The sequence below is a fragment of the Bos grunniens genome, chromosome 16, assembly GCF_055505025.1.
Source record: "Bos grunniens cultivar Pamir isolate PY7600 chromosome 16, Bosgru_T2T1.0, whole genome shotgun sequence".
NCBI classification, from domain to species: Eukaryota; Metazoa; Chordata; class Mammalia; order Artiodactyla; family Bovidae; genus Bos; species Bos grunniens.
In genome coordinates this window covers 55,012,066-55,029,117 of record NC_141180.1, presented here as the reverse complement: position 1 = coordinate 55,029,117, position 17,052 = coordinate 55,012,066, and the positions used below count along the sequence as shown (strand labels likewise).

General features: G+C 38.9%; 1 protein-coding gene across 50 annotated transcripts in view; it reads right to left on the bottom strand.

Moving 5' to 3' along the window:
- Positions 1-3,693, bottom strand: part of TAF1A (TATA-box binding protein associated factor, RNA polymerase I subunit A) — a 32,665-nt gene extending 28,972 nt beyond the window's left edge. For 4 of the 50 annotated variants that reach the window (XR_015143598.1, XM_086345271.1, XM_086345254.1 and 1 more), the window contains exons 1-3: positions 2,998-3,149; positions 2,780-2,880; positions 1,217-1,339 (exon numbers count right to left, since the gene is read on the bottom strand). Coding sequence is in view for 11 of the 50 variants with exons in the window: in XM_086345254.1 (XP_086201380.1) it covers positions 1,217-1,337 (121 nt within the window). In the remaining 39 variants the exon portion in view is untranslated. Of the gene's footprint in view, positions 1-1,216; positions 1,823-2,779; positions 2,928-2,997 lie in introns of all 50 variants that reach the window. The other 46 variants (XR_015143612.1, XR_015143606.1, XM_086345285.1 and 43 more) reach the window with 26 other exon arrangements.
- Between the last annotated feature and the right edge of the window lie 13,359 nt (positions 3,694-17,052).

The window sequence follows — 17,052 nt, the reverse complement described above, 5'->3', positions numbered from 1 at the left end:
TTCCTATTGTGGTTAATTACCAATAAAACATCAATATTATCTGCAACTATATTCTCATAGCAGACGAAAGTATTAATATTTGGGGTTTAACAGGCTATCCATAAAAGATGAAACATTTTTAAGTATGTAAATTCTGGTCTTAAACCTACTTGTTTATGGACTGACTCAAGCTCTCCATAGAACACTGTTGACAGACACATGCCCAGGTATGCAGTAACTAGCAGAAACTAGATTACTATTAATAGTTCCCCACAGGGGCAAGGAAACACCCTCTCTGAAGTTCCATTCATTGAAACCTGACTCAAACCATGTATATTAATCCAGTAAAAATAAAATGAGGAAAGAGGCAATAAATTATTACATTTTCAACACTCACTACGCACAAGGCTCTATGCTAGGCACTTTTCCCTTTTTTTAAACATATGTATCTCAAAGCAGATTCTGAGATCAGATAGGCCTGGGTCTGACTCCTGATACCAGCATTTAGAATTTTAACTTCTTTGAAATTAAGTTCCCTCATCTGTAAAATGCCTGGTACATATATTTACTGAGAACTAATTTACTGAGATAATTAAATAGATAATATTCAGGTTAAAAAATAAATAAGAGCTAAATTCTAGCAGCCAGGGACTCACAATCAAGGGGAAAGAAAGCTAGGCTAAGAAAGATATATTTGTGAATAATTAGAAAAGTGCTAGTTCATGACAACATACAGATAACTGATTTTTAAAAAATATATTCTAATAAGGAATTATCCCATAGAACAACTTGTTTATTTCTACATTAGAGGAACAAAGAAGAAAATAGTCTTTTCCTAAAATCTACTATAGATCAATTCTATTAGGGCTTATTTCAATGCAATTCAACAGAAATTTCTGGTATGTATTCCTCAATAGCAGAGATCTTATCTTCTTCAACAAATCTGTCCCCAGTATTAAGCCAATGCCAGGGATATAGTAAAATGCTCAGAAGAGTTACTGGAAGAAAAAAAAAAAAGGGTATCGACCACAATACAGACTGTTATTAATTCAAAGAATTCTATGAGAAAAAAAGAATATTTTTTTCCTGTGTCTTTTTTATTAACTGCCTTAAAAAAAAATCCTCATATATTCTTATCTTGAAAATTGAACCAGCTTGGCTATCTGATTTTGTATCCATATTGAATCTTATGATCTACTTCATTAAAGCTGAAATGGTTATATGTTATTTTACTTACCTATGGATTCTATATGCTTCTGGAGCCAAGGGAAACACATTCCTGAACCAGAGCGCACACACAGTTCTCCCTGTTCATCCTCTGTCGTGGGTCTTATCAATTCTTCACTGAAATCACTCATATCTATTCCAGACTGAAAATATCAGTTACTTTCTGTACATCTTAATCCACAGGTTTCTGAATTATACAGAAAGACAGCCACTTTTATCTAATAAATACCAATGATCAACAAAATTAACAGCACCTGGTAGTTCCTTTAAAAAAATGAATTTAATTATGTCAGCAGCAGCCAAAATGAATGACCCATTTAAAAACTATTGACTACTTCAAATACTACTATATTTCAAGAAAAGACAAGGATAGATAAGATACTAACTCTTTAATTTAAAAAAAGAAAAACTAATATAGAGGAAGAAACATATAAATGATGTATGAGGTAAAGGTGATTGCTCAGTCGTGTTCAACTCTTTGGGACCCCAAGAGGTATAGCCTGCCAGGCTCCTCTGTCCATGGGATTTTCCAGGCAAGAATACTAGAGAGGGTTGCCATTTCCTACTCCAGGACATCTTCTTGACTCAGGGATCAAACCTGCATCTCTTTCATCTCCTGCAATGGCAAGGCAAAGTCTTTATCACTGAGCCACCGGGGAAGCACAAATGATGTATAATAAGACAATATGAGAAATACAATAACAACAGTAGTAATTATCATTCTCATTGAGTCCTCTCTATATACCAAGCCTGCTGCTGCTGCTAAGTCACTTCAGTCGTGTCCGACTCTGTGTGACCCCAGAGACAGCAGCCCACTAGGCTCCCCCCGTCCCTTGGATTCTCCAGGCAAGAACACTGGAGTGGGTTGCCATTTCCTTCTCCAGTGCATGAAAGTGAAAAGTGAACGTGAAGTCGCTCAGTCGTGTCCGATTCTTAGCGACCCCATGGACTGCAGCCTACCAGGCTCCTCCATCCATGGGATTTTCCAGGCCAGAGTACTGGAGTGGGGTGCCATCGTCTTCTCCGATACACCAAGCCTACAAAGTATCTAATTTAATCCTTACAGAAATCTGGAGGTGAGTAGTTGAAAAAACTGAAGGGCTCAGTGAAACTTTGTAACCTGGACCAATGTCACAAAAAAGTGAGGACAATATTCTGGGAACTAGAATGTGTTCCCAAACACAACTGACATGAACAGAGTTTGGGGTGTTCGTGGAAGAGGGAGGCGGAAAGCAGATGGCGGGAAGAGAATCTACAAAAACAGCTTTGTGCCAAGCTGAGTTTAGACTCAATCCTCAAGATGCTCAGGACTCCTCTCCGTCCTTCCACATACCCAATTTAGGTCCTGCAGGTACTACCTGCTAGTACTTCTCCCATCTTCGCCAAACTCCGCAACTCTACACCACTCCCCCAGCTGGGGACTCCTTCAAACTGTGTCTAGATTACTGCATGAGCTTTCCAACTAGTAATCTTGCCTCAAATTTGGCTTCTCCACATCATCAACCGAACAAACCTTTCAAAATCAGATTAAAAGCACGTGTTTGAAGTAACATGAGTTTTGAACCCGACTCACACGTTGAGTCCTTCCAGAAGAAGCTCTCCCAACCCAAATTCTAAAGCCATTTAGGCGTCGTGAAGTTGTCACGGTAAGCAAAGCAGCTCCACGCCTTCAGCCTTGCCCGCGGAACCCGTTTCAGAGTAAAAGAGAAAATATAAGAACACTGGTGAAGCCTAGGGTAGGCCTTCCTCTTTCACGTGAACGCAGGCAGTAACGACAACCGCGGGACTTACCTGCCTGAAGCCAGAATTTTTCTGTGATACCAAATGTCTTCTGACTCCGGACCAGCGGGAGGAAACCCTCACACAACGCGAAACAAGTAAGTTTTGAGAACAAGCTTGCAAAACTGGCCTCCTGCGCTCTGGAGACGCGCAGACGCAGCCCCGCCCCTAACTCTCGATTGGGCGGTGGAGCAGCCTCGACCCCGGAAATAACCCGGAAGTGGCCGTGGATTGCCGCCTTCCCATTGGATGGGTCTCAGGTTTACGGCTTGGTTTGTCTCAGCGGGAAAAATGAGAGACTTTAATTGTAAAAGAAGATTAATGCAAGGGGAGGCCGGCTGGATAAGGGTGCTGCTAAGTCGCTTCAGTCGTGTCCGACTCTGTGCGACCCCATAGACGGCAGCCCACCAGGCTCCCCCGTCCCTGGGATTCTCCAGGCAAGAACACTGGAGTAGGTTGCCATTTCCTTCTCCAATGCATGAAAGTGAAAAGTGAAAGTGAAGTCGCTGAGTCGTGTCCAACTCTTAGCGACCCCATGGACTGCAGCCTACCAGGCTCCTCCATCCATGGGATTTTCCAGGCCAGAGTACTGGAGTGGGGTGCCATTGGATAAGGGTAACAGTCAAAAAAAGCAGAACGTCACTTTATCCGAGTAGTTCCCCGTATGACGACCTTTCAGTTACTGCTTGGCTCGCGGGTGCGCGCAGCGAGCCTCGGAGGCGTGGCCAAGATAAATCTGCATAGCCTTTTAACTGCGTCCTGGAAATTTTTTTTTGTTTGTTTTATTTAAGGTTTAGCTTTGAATTGAAATGACTGACTGCTTCCCCCAAATTTAAGGGAGGTGTGCACCCGTCTGGAGTCACTTTTCATGACGAGGGTTAACGAACTTACTAAGAAGTAAGTGTTGAAAGTAAGTTTCTAATATAAAGATTTGGTTTGGCTACATTTCTTCCCTTGCTGTGAGGTGTAATTTCACCCAAACCAACCTAAAATGGGTTTTACCTGGCTGGAAATTCATGCTCCCACAAAAATGGGGAAGAAATTTTTGACAACTTAAAGTTATCAGTCAACTCAAGGCAACAGTAGATAAAAGGGAGGAAGTTAACTGATATCTTTCTTTTTTTCTCTGACAGACTACCAGATTATTTCCATTATTAGCTACACAAGTTGGAGAAACATATTTGCTGAAAATAAGTCAATAATGAGAGACAGAACCAATCAGGAGCTATTCTCTCTGTGTTGGTTTTCTGTGGGAAAGTAGGATAGAGATGGAAGTTTCCACAAAACCAGCTGGCTGGTGAGCACTTCCTCTAAGCGCCGGAAACATCAGGGCATTCAAAAGGGTTCAAATCACCTGGAAAACATGCAACAAAACTGCATAGTTTAGAAAACTTGACATGGAATCTTAGTTCTCTGACCAAGAATTGAGCCTGGGCCATGGCAGTAAACGTGCCGAGTCCTAACCACTGGACCACCAGTGAATTCCCACTTAATTATTATCCAAATAATTGTACCTACTGCCTGTTAGCCTACATTTGCCTAAGTTTTAGTTGAGAAATATGTTCTTTTGTTACGAATAAAGGGAAAAATTCCTCTACAATATTCCCGATAATTTAAATATATCCATGATTTGACTCCCAATACAAAGGGAAAAAAAAAAACCAATTCAGTTTTAAATTCAGGATAAGATAGTACAGAAGAGGAAACAACTGTGGGAGTGTGGAAGCACAACAATATAAGACCCCTCTCAGAGAAGAGTAATACAAATTCAGACGTGTAATATATCTACTAAGGTAGTATTAGCTTCAGTGATATATACAGGGCTTCCCAGGTGGCTCAGTGATAAAGAACCTGCTTGCAATGCAGGAGAATTGGAAGAGACGTGGGTTTGATCCCAGGGTCAGGAAGATCCCCTGGAGAAGAAAGTGGCAACACGCTCCAGTATTCTTGCCTGGGAAATCCAGAGGAGCCTGGTGGGCTACAGTCCATGGGGGTCTCAACAGAGCTGGATACAACTTTGCAACTAAACAACAACATATATTTTTTTTTCTTAGATATTATAATTTTATTTTACAGCTAAGATAAACATATATTTTTTTCTTAGATTGATATTATAATTTTATTTTACAGCTAAGAGAAACTTATATATTTTTTTTTCTTAGATTGATTTTTTTTATTTTACAGCTAAGAGAAACTACGAAATACAGAATTTTCACCACCACAGGTGCTTTATTAACTGGTCAGATTTTAGGAAAAGTTATAAGCAGTGTTTCTCAACTGGGAGGTTAGTACCATTTCTACCAAGAGGAGTTTGGAAATTACTGTGTATGATCTGTAACAAGTCTGCTGTGGTTATATGTTTCATCAAAACCATATTTTCTCCCTCTCAGTTCTCAGCGTCTCCTTCCAGGAGGCACTTTTGACCTCACAAGCATATTTTGGAGGGAGTTATAACCCTCCATGCTATCTTTTAGTAACAAAGGAGCAGTTTCCAGGGTAGGTACTATCAAAAAGTGTCTCCTCTGTGACAAAGTCATTGATTTGCTGAAACTCTTCCCTGGTGGCTCAGACAGTAAAGTGTCTGCCTACAATGCGGGAAACCCAGGTTCGATCCCTGGGTCGGGAAGATTCTCTGGAGAAGGAAATGGCAACCCACTCTAGTACTCTTGCCTGGAAAATCCCATGGACGGAGAGTGTGGTAGGCTACAGTCTATGGGGTCACAAAGAGTCGAACACAGCTGAGCGACTTCACTTTCTTGTATCATCAACCATCCCTATTGGCTGTAAGAGCCTGAGACTCTGCTGTTTATTTAAACAACATAAATGGACAACTTCATAATATGTTATCCCATTTATTCGTATAGAAACATTATGAGGTTTTACCATGAGCCCCAATGTTATGCACAAGAACTCTAAGCCTCAAAAAAGTTAGCAGCTTGCCTAGGGTCATACAGTTAAACTTCTGATATATTTTAATGCTTTTGACTCCATTCTCTGTGTCTGCTAATTGTCCCAGTAAGGAAGTAATCCCTATCTGAAAACTGTAAATAGATAAGCCAAACAGTCTATACTGTGGAAATTGTGCTGTACAGGCCTCACCCTGGTATTTGTTCAAAGCACCAAATATTTGGCTTCTATGAAGATAGTGCCAAAGTAAATCAGGCAGACCCGGAAACAGGAACTTCTATATAAGCCTATATTCTCCAGGCAATTTCATGTGTTTGAGTTTCTTTCTTTGTTCAGTAGAAATGGTAATAATATTTGTCAGGACTAGACAAATAGTACATGCTGATAGAAGACCTTGCCTTGTATATGACTCACTCCCAGGAGAATACACCCTTTGACAGGACTTTGACGTGGCTTTTTAATTGTAGGAAAATAATTTAACTCTACTGGCCGTTCCCAATGGAAATCTTCAATTCTCTTTGGCTTTCAGACAGGATACTGCTTAAGTTCCATTTCAGTTATATGATCCATTTACTGAAAGTCTGATAGCTTTCTGTTTTTCACTCTAAATCTAAATTATTGTGCTTGATTAATAATCTTTAATAATCTGATTTACCCTCACCACCCAAATTATCTCCCACTACTCTTGTTTTAAGATTTTTTATTGAAGTATAGCTGATTTACAATGCTGTGTTAGTTTCAGATGTACAGCAAAATGATTCAGTAATACATATACATATATCCTAAGAGTCGGACCCAACTGAGCGACTTCCCTTTCACTTTTCACTTTCATGCATTGGAGAAGGAAATGGCAACCCACTCCAGTGTTCTTGCCTGGAGAATCCCAGGGACGGGGGAGCCTGGTGGGCTGCCATCTCTAGGGTCACACAGAGTCGGACACGATTGAAGCGACTTAGCAGCAGCATACATATATCCACTCTTTTTTAGATTCTTTTCTCACATAGACCATTACAGAGTATTGAGTGGAGTTTCCTGTGCTTTACAGTATGTTCTTATTAGTTATCTATTTTATGTATAGAGGTGTCCACTATACATAATCCCACTACTTTTTAATAGGATCATTTTAATCCAGAAGTTTAGGTTTCATCACTGTCTTCTTTTCTCCTATGCTTCTTTATGCCCATCCCTATCCTCCCTGCTCTATCATCAAGCAACCACTGTCATAGGTTAGTCTGAATTGTCTAGAATTTTATTTAAATGCAGTTTTACAATGTGTATTATTTTTTGGATCGGGGTTATTTCACTCAGAATCTCTTTGTTGTTGCTAGTATCTATAGTTCCTTAGTATTGCTGAGCAATATTCCAAACTTTAACATCTATTTGCCTGTGAAAGGACAGCTGTGTTTTTGTTTGTTTGTTTTGGTTTTCACTGTTACCAGTGAAGCCACCATGAACATTTGTGAACACGTCTTGGTGTGGATATGTTTATTTCTCTTGAGTGAATACCCAGGAGTGGAAAGACTGCATTTGTATGATAGGCATAATTTTTAAAGAAACTGCCACACTGTTTTCCAAAGGGGTTGAATCATTTTAAATTAGAACCAGCAATGTAATGAGAAATCCAATTATCTTCATCCTTGGCAGCATTTATTATGATCAATCTTTTTAATTTTAGCCATCTAGTGGATGTGCAGTAATATCTCATTATGGTTTTAAGACTCTTGAGAGTCCCTTGGACTGCAAGGAGATCCAACCAGTCCATTCTGAAGGAGATCAGCCCCGGGATTTCTTTGGAAGGAATGATGCTAAAGCTGAAACTCCAGTACTTTGGCCACCTCATGCGAAGAGTTGACTCATTGGAAAAGACTCTGATGCTTGGAGGGATTGGGGGCAGGAGGAGAAGGGGACGACAGAGGATGAGATGGCTGGATGGCATCACTGACTCGATGGACGTGAGTCTGAGTGAACTCCGGAAGTTGGTGATGGACAGGGAGGCCTGGCGTGCTGCCAAGAGTCGGACACGACTAAGCGACTGATCTGATCTGAATGACTAATGAGACTCTTCCCTGGTGGCTCAGACGGTAAAACGTCTGCCTACAATTCGGGAAACCCAGGTTCGATCCCTGGGTCGGGAAGATCCTCTGAAGAAGGAAATGGCAACCCACCTCAGTACTCTTGCCTGGAAAATCCCATGGGCGGAGAGCGTGGTAGGCTACGTCCATGGGGTTACAAAGAGTCAGACACAACTGAACGACTTCACGTCACTTTAATGACTGATGGGGCTTCCCAGGTGGTGTAGTTGGTGAGGAATCTGCCCACTAATGCAGGAGCTGCAGGTTCAATCCTTGGGTCGGGAAGACAGCCTGGAGAAGGAAATGACAACCTCTTCCAGTATTCTTGCTTGGAAAATTCCATGGACACAGGAACCTGCAGGCTTGCTGCTGCTAAGTCGCTTCAGTCGTATCCGACTCTGTGTGACCCCATAGACGGCAGCCCACCAGGCTCCCCCCGTCCCTGGGGTTCTCCAGGCAAGAACACTGGAGTGGGTTGCCGTTTCCTTCTCCAATGCAGGAAAGTGAAAAGTGAAAGTGAAGTCGCTCAGTCATGTCCGACTCTTCACGACCCCAGGACTGCAGCCCACCGGGCTCCTCCATCCATGGGATTTTCCAGGCAAGAGTACTGGAGTGGGGTGCCATTGCCTCCTCTGAACCTGCAGGCTTAGACACAACTGAAACTGGCTACTGAGCACAATGACTGATGATACTGAGAATCTTTTCTTGTACATATTTGCCACATTTGTATCTTGTTTAGTAAAGTATCTGTTCAAATCTTTGACCCACTTTTTTCAAATTGGGTTGTTTTTATTGTTATTAATGTTATAGTATTTATATATTCTAGATACAAGTTCTCTGTTGAATACATGATACGTGCTTTGCAAATATTTTCTCCCAGTCTGCGGTTTACCTTTCCATTTTTAATAACTGAGAATATATTAATAGAAATGAGAGCAAATGTTTTTACTTTTCTAAACCCCATATTAATTTCTTTATTTTAGAGTTTATGGGTTTTGTGTGTATTTTTTCAGTTTTAGTAAATCCAAGGTCGCAAACATTTTCTCCTATAGTCTCTTCAAGAAGTTATTCTTACATTTAGGTCAGTGATCTATTTCCAATCAGTTTTTGTATATGGTATGTAGTAAGGGTTGAGGTTGATTGTTTTTTTTTTAACCAATGGCTATTCAATTGTTCCAGCGCCATTTATTGTAAAGATTAACATTTTCCCACTGAACTGCCTTGCCATGTTTGTTGAAAATCAATTGCCTCTATATGTGTGGGTTTATTTCTAGAATATTCTGTCCTGTGGACCTATGTGGTCTGCTTATAGGATCTTCGAAAAAGCAAGAGAGTTCCAGAAAAACATCTATTTCTGCTTTATTGACTATGCCAAAGCCTTTAACTGTGTGGATCACAATAAACTGTGGAAAATTGTGAAAGAGATGGGAATACCAGACCACCTGACCTGCCTCTTGAGAAACCTGTATGCAGGTCAGGAAGCAACAGTTAGAACTGGACATGGAACAACAGACTGGTTCCAAATAGGAAAAGGAGTACGTCAAGGCTGTATATTATTTAACTTATATGCAGAGTACATCATGAGAAACACTGGGCTGGAGGAAGCACAAGCTGGAATAAAGATTGCTGGGAGAAATATCAATAACCTCAGATATGCAGATGACACCACCCTATGGCAGAAAGTAAAGAAGCACTAAAGACCCTCTTGATGAAAGTGAAAGAGGAGAGTGAAAAAGTTGGCTTAAAGCTCAACATTCAGAAAACGAAGATCATGGCATCCAGTCCCATCACTTCATGGCAAATAGATGGGGAAACAGGGGAAACAGTGGCTGACTTTATTTTGGGGGGGCTCCAAAATCACTTCAGATGGTGATTGCAGCCATGAAATTAAAAGACGCTTACTCCTTGGAAGGAAAGTTATGACCAACCTAGATAGCATATTCAAAAGCAGAGACATTACTTTGCCAACAAAGGTCTGTCTAGTCAAGGCTATGGTTTTTCCAGTGGTCATGTATGGATGTGAGAGTTGGACTATAAAGAAAGCCGAGCACCAAAGAATTGATGCTTTTGAACTGTGGTGTTGGAGAAGACTCTTGAGAGTCCCTTGGACTGCAAGGAGATCCAACCAGTCCATCCTAAAGGAGATCAGTCCTGGGTGTTCATTGGAAGGACTGATGTTGAAGCTGAAACTCCAGTACTTTGGCCACCTGATACGAAGAGGTGACTCATTTGAAAAGACCCTGATGTTGGGAAAGATTGAAGGCAGGAGGAGAAGGGCACAACAGGGGATGAGATGGTTAGGTGGCCTCACCAACTCAGTAGACATGGGTTTGGGTAAATTCCGGGAGTTGGTGATGGACAGGGAGGCCTGGCGTGCTACGGTTTGTGGAGTTGCAAAGAGTCAGACACAACTGAGCAACTGAACTGAACTGAGCTATACCAGTATCACATTATAACTACAGTAAGTCTTCAAAAAGGTAGTGTAACTTCTCAGCTTTCTCTTTTTCAAGGCTAGTCTATGTCCTTTGAGTGCTTGCATGCTAAGTCACTTCAGTTGTGTCTGACTCTTTGCAACCCTATGAATGCCACGCTCTTCTGTCCATGGGATTCTTCAGGCAAGATTAGTGGAGTGGGTTGCCGTGTCCTCTTCCAAGGGATTCTTCCTGACCTTGGAATTTAACTCTCATCTCCTGTGTCTCCTGCATTTGCAGGCAGGTTCTTTACCACTAGCGCCACCCAGGAAGCCCATATCCTTTGCATTTCCACATAAATCTTATAATTAGCTCATTGATTTCTACAAAGAAACCTGCTGGGATTTTGATTAGAATTTCATTAAATTCATAGATCAACTTAAGTAAAGTGGATATTATTATAATATTAAGTCTTACAGCCCATGAATATGGTTTAACTCTCGTTTTTTAAATTTAATTTTCATCAATAGTAGTTTATACTCTTTAATATTCAGTTCTTTCACATCTTTAGTCAGATTTACCCCAAAATATTTTATTTCAGGTGCTATTGTAAAAAGTATTGTAGTTTTAATTTCACATTCTGATTGTTCACTGCTGGCATATAGAAGCACAATTAATTTTTGAATACTGTTCTTGTTTTTGGAAACTTTGCAAACTTCTTAATTCTAGTAGCTTTTTGTAGATTTCTTAGGATACTCTAGAAATTTGTCTGCAAATTTAACTTCATCCTTTCTGAATTTTATGCCTTTTATGTTCTGCTTGCCTTTTCCACTGCTTCAATACAATGTGGACTAGATATGGTAAGAGCAGACCTCCTTGACTTCTTCCTGATCTTTAAAGGAAAGTCTTCGATTTTTGATCAATAAAACTGACACTAGCATAGGTTTCTTTTGTACAAGCCCTCTATCAAATTGAGAGAGTTTCCTCTACAGGCATTCCTGGTTTTATTGCACTCTTCATTATTGCTTTGCCATATACTATCTGTCTTACAAATTTAAGTTTTGTGGCAGCCCTTTGTGGAGCAAATCTATCAGCTCCATTTTTCTGACAGCCTTTGCTCACTTCATGTCTCTGACACATTTTGGTAATTCTTACAGTACTTCAAACTTTTTCATTATTATATTGTTATGGTGATTTGTGATCAATAATCATTGCTATTATTATGATGACTCATTGAAGGCTCATAAGATGGTTATTATTTTTAATCAATAAAGCCTTTTTAAAGTAATACACATTTTTTAGACATGATGCTATTGCACACTTAATAGACTACAGTTTAGTATAAACATAACTTGTAGATACACTGGAAAACCAATAAAACTTGTATATGTGTGACTTGCTTCTTTGTGATATTTGCTGATTGCCATTGTTTGGAAACAAACTCACAATATCTCTAAGGAACACCAGTATTTCCAAGGTGCTAAGAATTTTTATCAAGAATGGATATAAGATTTCACCAAATATTTTTGGTATCTATTGAGATGATCATATTGCTTTTTTTGATATTAATATGATAAATTACTTAGAATGGGTTTGGACATATTTCACTCTCTTCAGTTTCCTGGAGAAGTTTGTAGTATACAACCGATATTACTTTTTTCTTTAATGTTTGGTGGAAGTCACTAGTGAAGCTATATGGGTATGGAGATTTCTTTGTTGGAAAGTATTTTCCCCATGTGTGTGCTCAGTCACTTCAGTTGTGTCTGACCGCGGCCCCATGGACTGCAGCCCTCCAGGCTCCTCTGCCCATGGGATTCTCCAGGCAAGAATACCAATTAATTTCTTTAATAAATAAAAACAGGGTTGTTCAGATTATCTTTGTTTAAAGTGAGCTTTGGCACTCTGTGTTTTTCAAAGACTTCATGCATTTTATCATAGTTTTATCATTTATTGGCATAAAGTTGTTGATAATGTTCCCTTGATATTCTTTTAATGTCTGTAGGATCTGTAGTTATATGTTCTGTGTCATTTCTGATAGTGGCAATTGGTGTCATTTCTTTATTTTTTCAGATCAATCTGACTAGAGGTTTGTAAGTTTTATTGGAATTCTCAAAGTCAGCTTTTGTTTCATTGATTTTCTCTATTTTCTTTTTGCTATTTTATTGATTTCTGATTTTATCTTTATTAGTTCCTTTCTTATGCATACTTGGGCTTTAATTTGTTTTTCTTTTTCAAGTTTCTTAAGGTAGAAGGTGAAGTTATGGATATGAGACCTTTCTGGTTTTCTAACATAAATATTTAAGGATATAAGTTTCCCTCTAAGCAGTATTTTAGTAACATTTCACCAATTTTGATATGTTGTGGTTTCAATTTCATTCACTATGAAATACTTTCTAATTTTCTATTAGATTTTTTTCTTTGACTCATGGATTATTTAAAAGCTTGTTATTTTCTTTTTCAAGTTTGTTATTTAGATTCCAGAATTTGGAGACCTTTTGTTATTGATTTCTATACTTTAATTTCTATATTTTGATACTTCAGTTCCATGTGATCAACAAACATATTTCGTATGTTTCAAATTTTTAAAAATGTATTGTTCCTTGGCCCACAATATCATGGTAAATATTCCACAAACACTTGAAGAAGAAATGTATATTCTGCTGTTTTGAGGTAGTGTTTTAACCCCCATAGATAGATATCAGTCAGGTCAACTAAACTGATTGTATTGTTTAAGTCTTCTATATCTTTATTGACTTTCTGTCTAATTATTCTGTCTATCATTGAGGGAGAGAGGACCTCTGAAATCTCCAAAAATAATTATAGATTTGTGCAGTTCTCCTATAAATTCTGATTTTGCTTTATATATTTTGAAGTTTTCTTATTAAGGTAAGCTATGAAAATTATTATATCCTCTTGATGAGTTAGCTTCTTTAAAATTATTAAACAACTTCCTTTATACCTGGTAATATTCTCTGCTGTGAAATCTGCTTTGTCTGATAATCATGTGGCTACTCCAGCTTCCTTTAGATTAGTGTTAGCTTGATTCATCTTTTTTTAAAAAATTAAACCTATTTGTGCCCTCTACTTAAAGTGTGTGTTCTTATAAGAAGCATATAGTTGAATCTTGATTTTTTAAAATTAAATCTGAAAATCTGTATTTTTTGATAGGCATGTTTAGACTATTTATATTTAATATGATTATTGATGAATGGAGAAGGCAATGGCAACCCACTCCAGTACTCTTGCCTGGAAAATACCATGGATGGAGAAACCTGGTAGGCTGCAGTCCATGGGGTCCCTAGGAGTTGGACATGACTGAGCAACTTCACTTTCACTTTTCACTTTCATGCATTGGAGAAGAAAATGGCAACCCACTCCAGTGTTCTAGCCTGGAGAATCCCAGAGACGGGGGAGCCTGGTGGGCTGCCATCTATGGGGTCACACAGAGTTGGACACGACTGAAGCGATTAGATTTAAATCTATGGTCTTTCTATTTGCATTCTGTCTCATCTGTTCTTTGTTCTCCTTTTCTCTTTTTTCTATCTCCCATTAGATTAATTGAGAATCTGTCATCTCTTTTGTTGGCTTACTTATACCTCTTTGTGGTTTTGTTGCTATTATTATTATTGTCATAAAGTTTATAATGTGTTTAGTCACTCAGTCATGTCCAACTCTTTGTGACCCCATGGATTGTAGCTCAACAGTCTCCTCTGTCCATGGGGATTCTCCAGGCAAGAATACTGGAGTGGGTTGCCATGCCCTCCTCCAGGGGATCTTCCCCACCCGGGGATCAAACCCAGGTCTCCTGCACTGGAGGTGGATTCTTTACCGTCTGAGTCACCAGGGAAGCCCAAGAATACTGGTGTAGGTAGCCTTTCTTTCTCCAGGGGATCTTTGCAACCCAGGAATCGAACTGGGATCTCCTGCATTGCATGTGGATTCTTGCTGAGCTACCAGGGAAGCCGCTGTTGTTATGAAGTTCATAATATTCATCTTTAACTTATTATGGTATACCCCCATGTGGTATTTTATCGCTTCTCTTACTGTTTTAGATCTTTACAACAGTATACTTCCATTTTACCTCTCTTGCTTTTATATGTTCGTGATCATCCATTTTATTTGTACATATGTATAAACATCACACTATAGCGTTACTATTTTTACTTCAAATGGTTAATTACCTTTTAAAGAGATTTTTTTGAACTAAGAAAAAATATTTTATATTTTAAACAAATATATTTTACATTTGCCCACATATATACATTTCTTATAGGGGGCTTCCCTGGTGGCTCAGGAGTAAAGAATCTGCCTGTAGTGCAAGAGATACAGGAGATGCGAGTTTGATCCCTGGGTCAGCATTATTCCCTGGAGGAGGAAATAGCAAAACACTCCAGTATCCTTGCCAGGATAAATTCCATGGACAGAGGAGCTTGGCAGGCTATAGTCCATGGGATCGCAAAGAGTTGAACATGACTGAGCATGCACACATTCATTTCTTGTATCCTTAATTTTTTGTGCAGATTCAGGTTTTCATCTAGGGGCTTCCCTTGTAGCTCAGTCGGTAAAGAATCTGCCTGTAATGCAGGAGACCCAGGTTCGACTCCTGGGTTGGGAAGATCCCCCAGAGAAGGAAATGGTAACCCATTCTAGTATTCTTGCCTGGAGAATCCCATGGACTGAGGAGCCTGGAGGGTTATAGTCCATGGGGTCGCAAGAGTTGGACACGACTTAGCAACTGAACCACCACAGATTTTCATCTAACTTTTTCTTTCTGCTGAAAGAAAGATTTCAACATTTCTTGCAGTGTAGATATGGTACTATTGAATTCTTTTAGCTTTTGTGTGTCTGAAAATATATTTTACCAACCTTTTGCTTTGTTTTGTTTTACATATTTAGAAACTTGCTTTTTGGCATAGGAATCATATTGTTTTGTAATAATGTCATTGACATATAAATCATGTAAGTGTACACTCACCCATTTGAAGTGAGCAATTCAATCATTTTTAGTAAAATCACAGAGTTGTCCATGACCACAGTCAATTTTAGAACATTATCATCACCCCCAAAATGAAATCCCCCTTCCTCAACTCCCCCATCTCTGCCAGCCCTAGGCAACCAGTAATCTACTTTTTGTCCCTATAGATTTGTGTGTTCTGGACTTTTCATGTAAATGTAACCATATACTATGTGGTCTTTTGTGGCTAGATTTTCATGACTTAACATAATGTTTTCAAGGGTCATTTCTGTTGTGGTATGTATCAGTACTTTATTTTCTCCATTTTTTTCTTTTTGTCAATGTATTGATATACAGCATTTTATTTACTAATGCATTAGTTTTGTGAATGTTTGAGTTGTTTCCATTTTTGGCAATTATGAATAATGATGCTATGAATATTTGTGTACAAGATTTTGTATAGATACATGTTTTCATTACTCTTGGTTATACACCTAAAATTAGAATTTCTGGGTTAATTGGCAACTCTATGTTTAAACTCTGGAGGAACTGTTTTCCAAAGGGGCTGTACCATTTTACATTTCTACTAGCAATGCATGAGAGTTCTAGTTTGTCTACATCCTTGCCAACACTTGTTATTATCTGTCTCTTTTAGTAGTCTTCTTAGTGGATATGGAGTGATAGCTCATTGTAGTTTTGGTTATCATTTTCCTAATGGCTAGCCATGTTAAGCATCTTTCCATCTAGTTATTTACGATTGTATATTTACTTTGGAGAAATGTCTATTGAAATTATTTACTCATTTTTAACTAGGTATTTGTCTTTTTATTATTAAACTTAAAGTGTTCCCTATATATTCTAGATCTAAGTCCCGTATCAGATACATGAATAGCAAATATTTTCTACCCCTCTGTGTGGCTGTATTTTCATTATTTTGATTAGATCCTTTGAAGGACAGATGTTTTAAATTTGATGAAGTCCAATTTATCTATTTTTCATTTGTTGCTTATGCTTTTAGTGTCATACCTAAGACATCATTGCCTACTCTAAGATTTCTCCTTATATATTTTTTTAAAGATTTTTATACTTCTAGATCTTACATTTAGGACTATGATTTATTTTGAGTTAATTTTTGTATACAGCTTGCCAACAAAGGTCTGTATAGTCAAAGCTGTGGTTTTTCTGGTAGTCACATACAGATATGAAAGTTGGACCATAAAGAGGGCTGAGCACTGAAGAATTGATGCTTTCAAATTGTGGTGCTGAAGAAAACTCTGGAGAGTCCCCTGGACAGCATGGAGATCAAACCAGCCAATCCTAAAGGAAATCAACTCTCTGAGTATTCATTATAAAGACTGATGCTGAAGCTGAAGCTGCAATACGTGGACCGCCTGATGCAAACAGCAGACTCACTGGAAAAGACTCTGATGCTGGGAAAGATTGAGAGCAGGAGAAGGGAGCGACAGAGGATGAGTGATTAGATAGCATCACTGACTCAATGGACATGAGTTTGAGCAAACTCCAAGAGATAGTAAAGGACAGGGAATCCTGGCATGCTGCAGTTCAGGGGGTCACAAAAAGTCGGAAACAACGTAGCGACTGAACAATAGCAACAAGGTAGGGTTCAATTTCTTTCATTTGCTTATATATATCAGTTATCCCAGCACCATGTGTTGAAAAGACTTCAGCTTATCTTTGAAAAATATTTTTACCTGATGTAAAA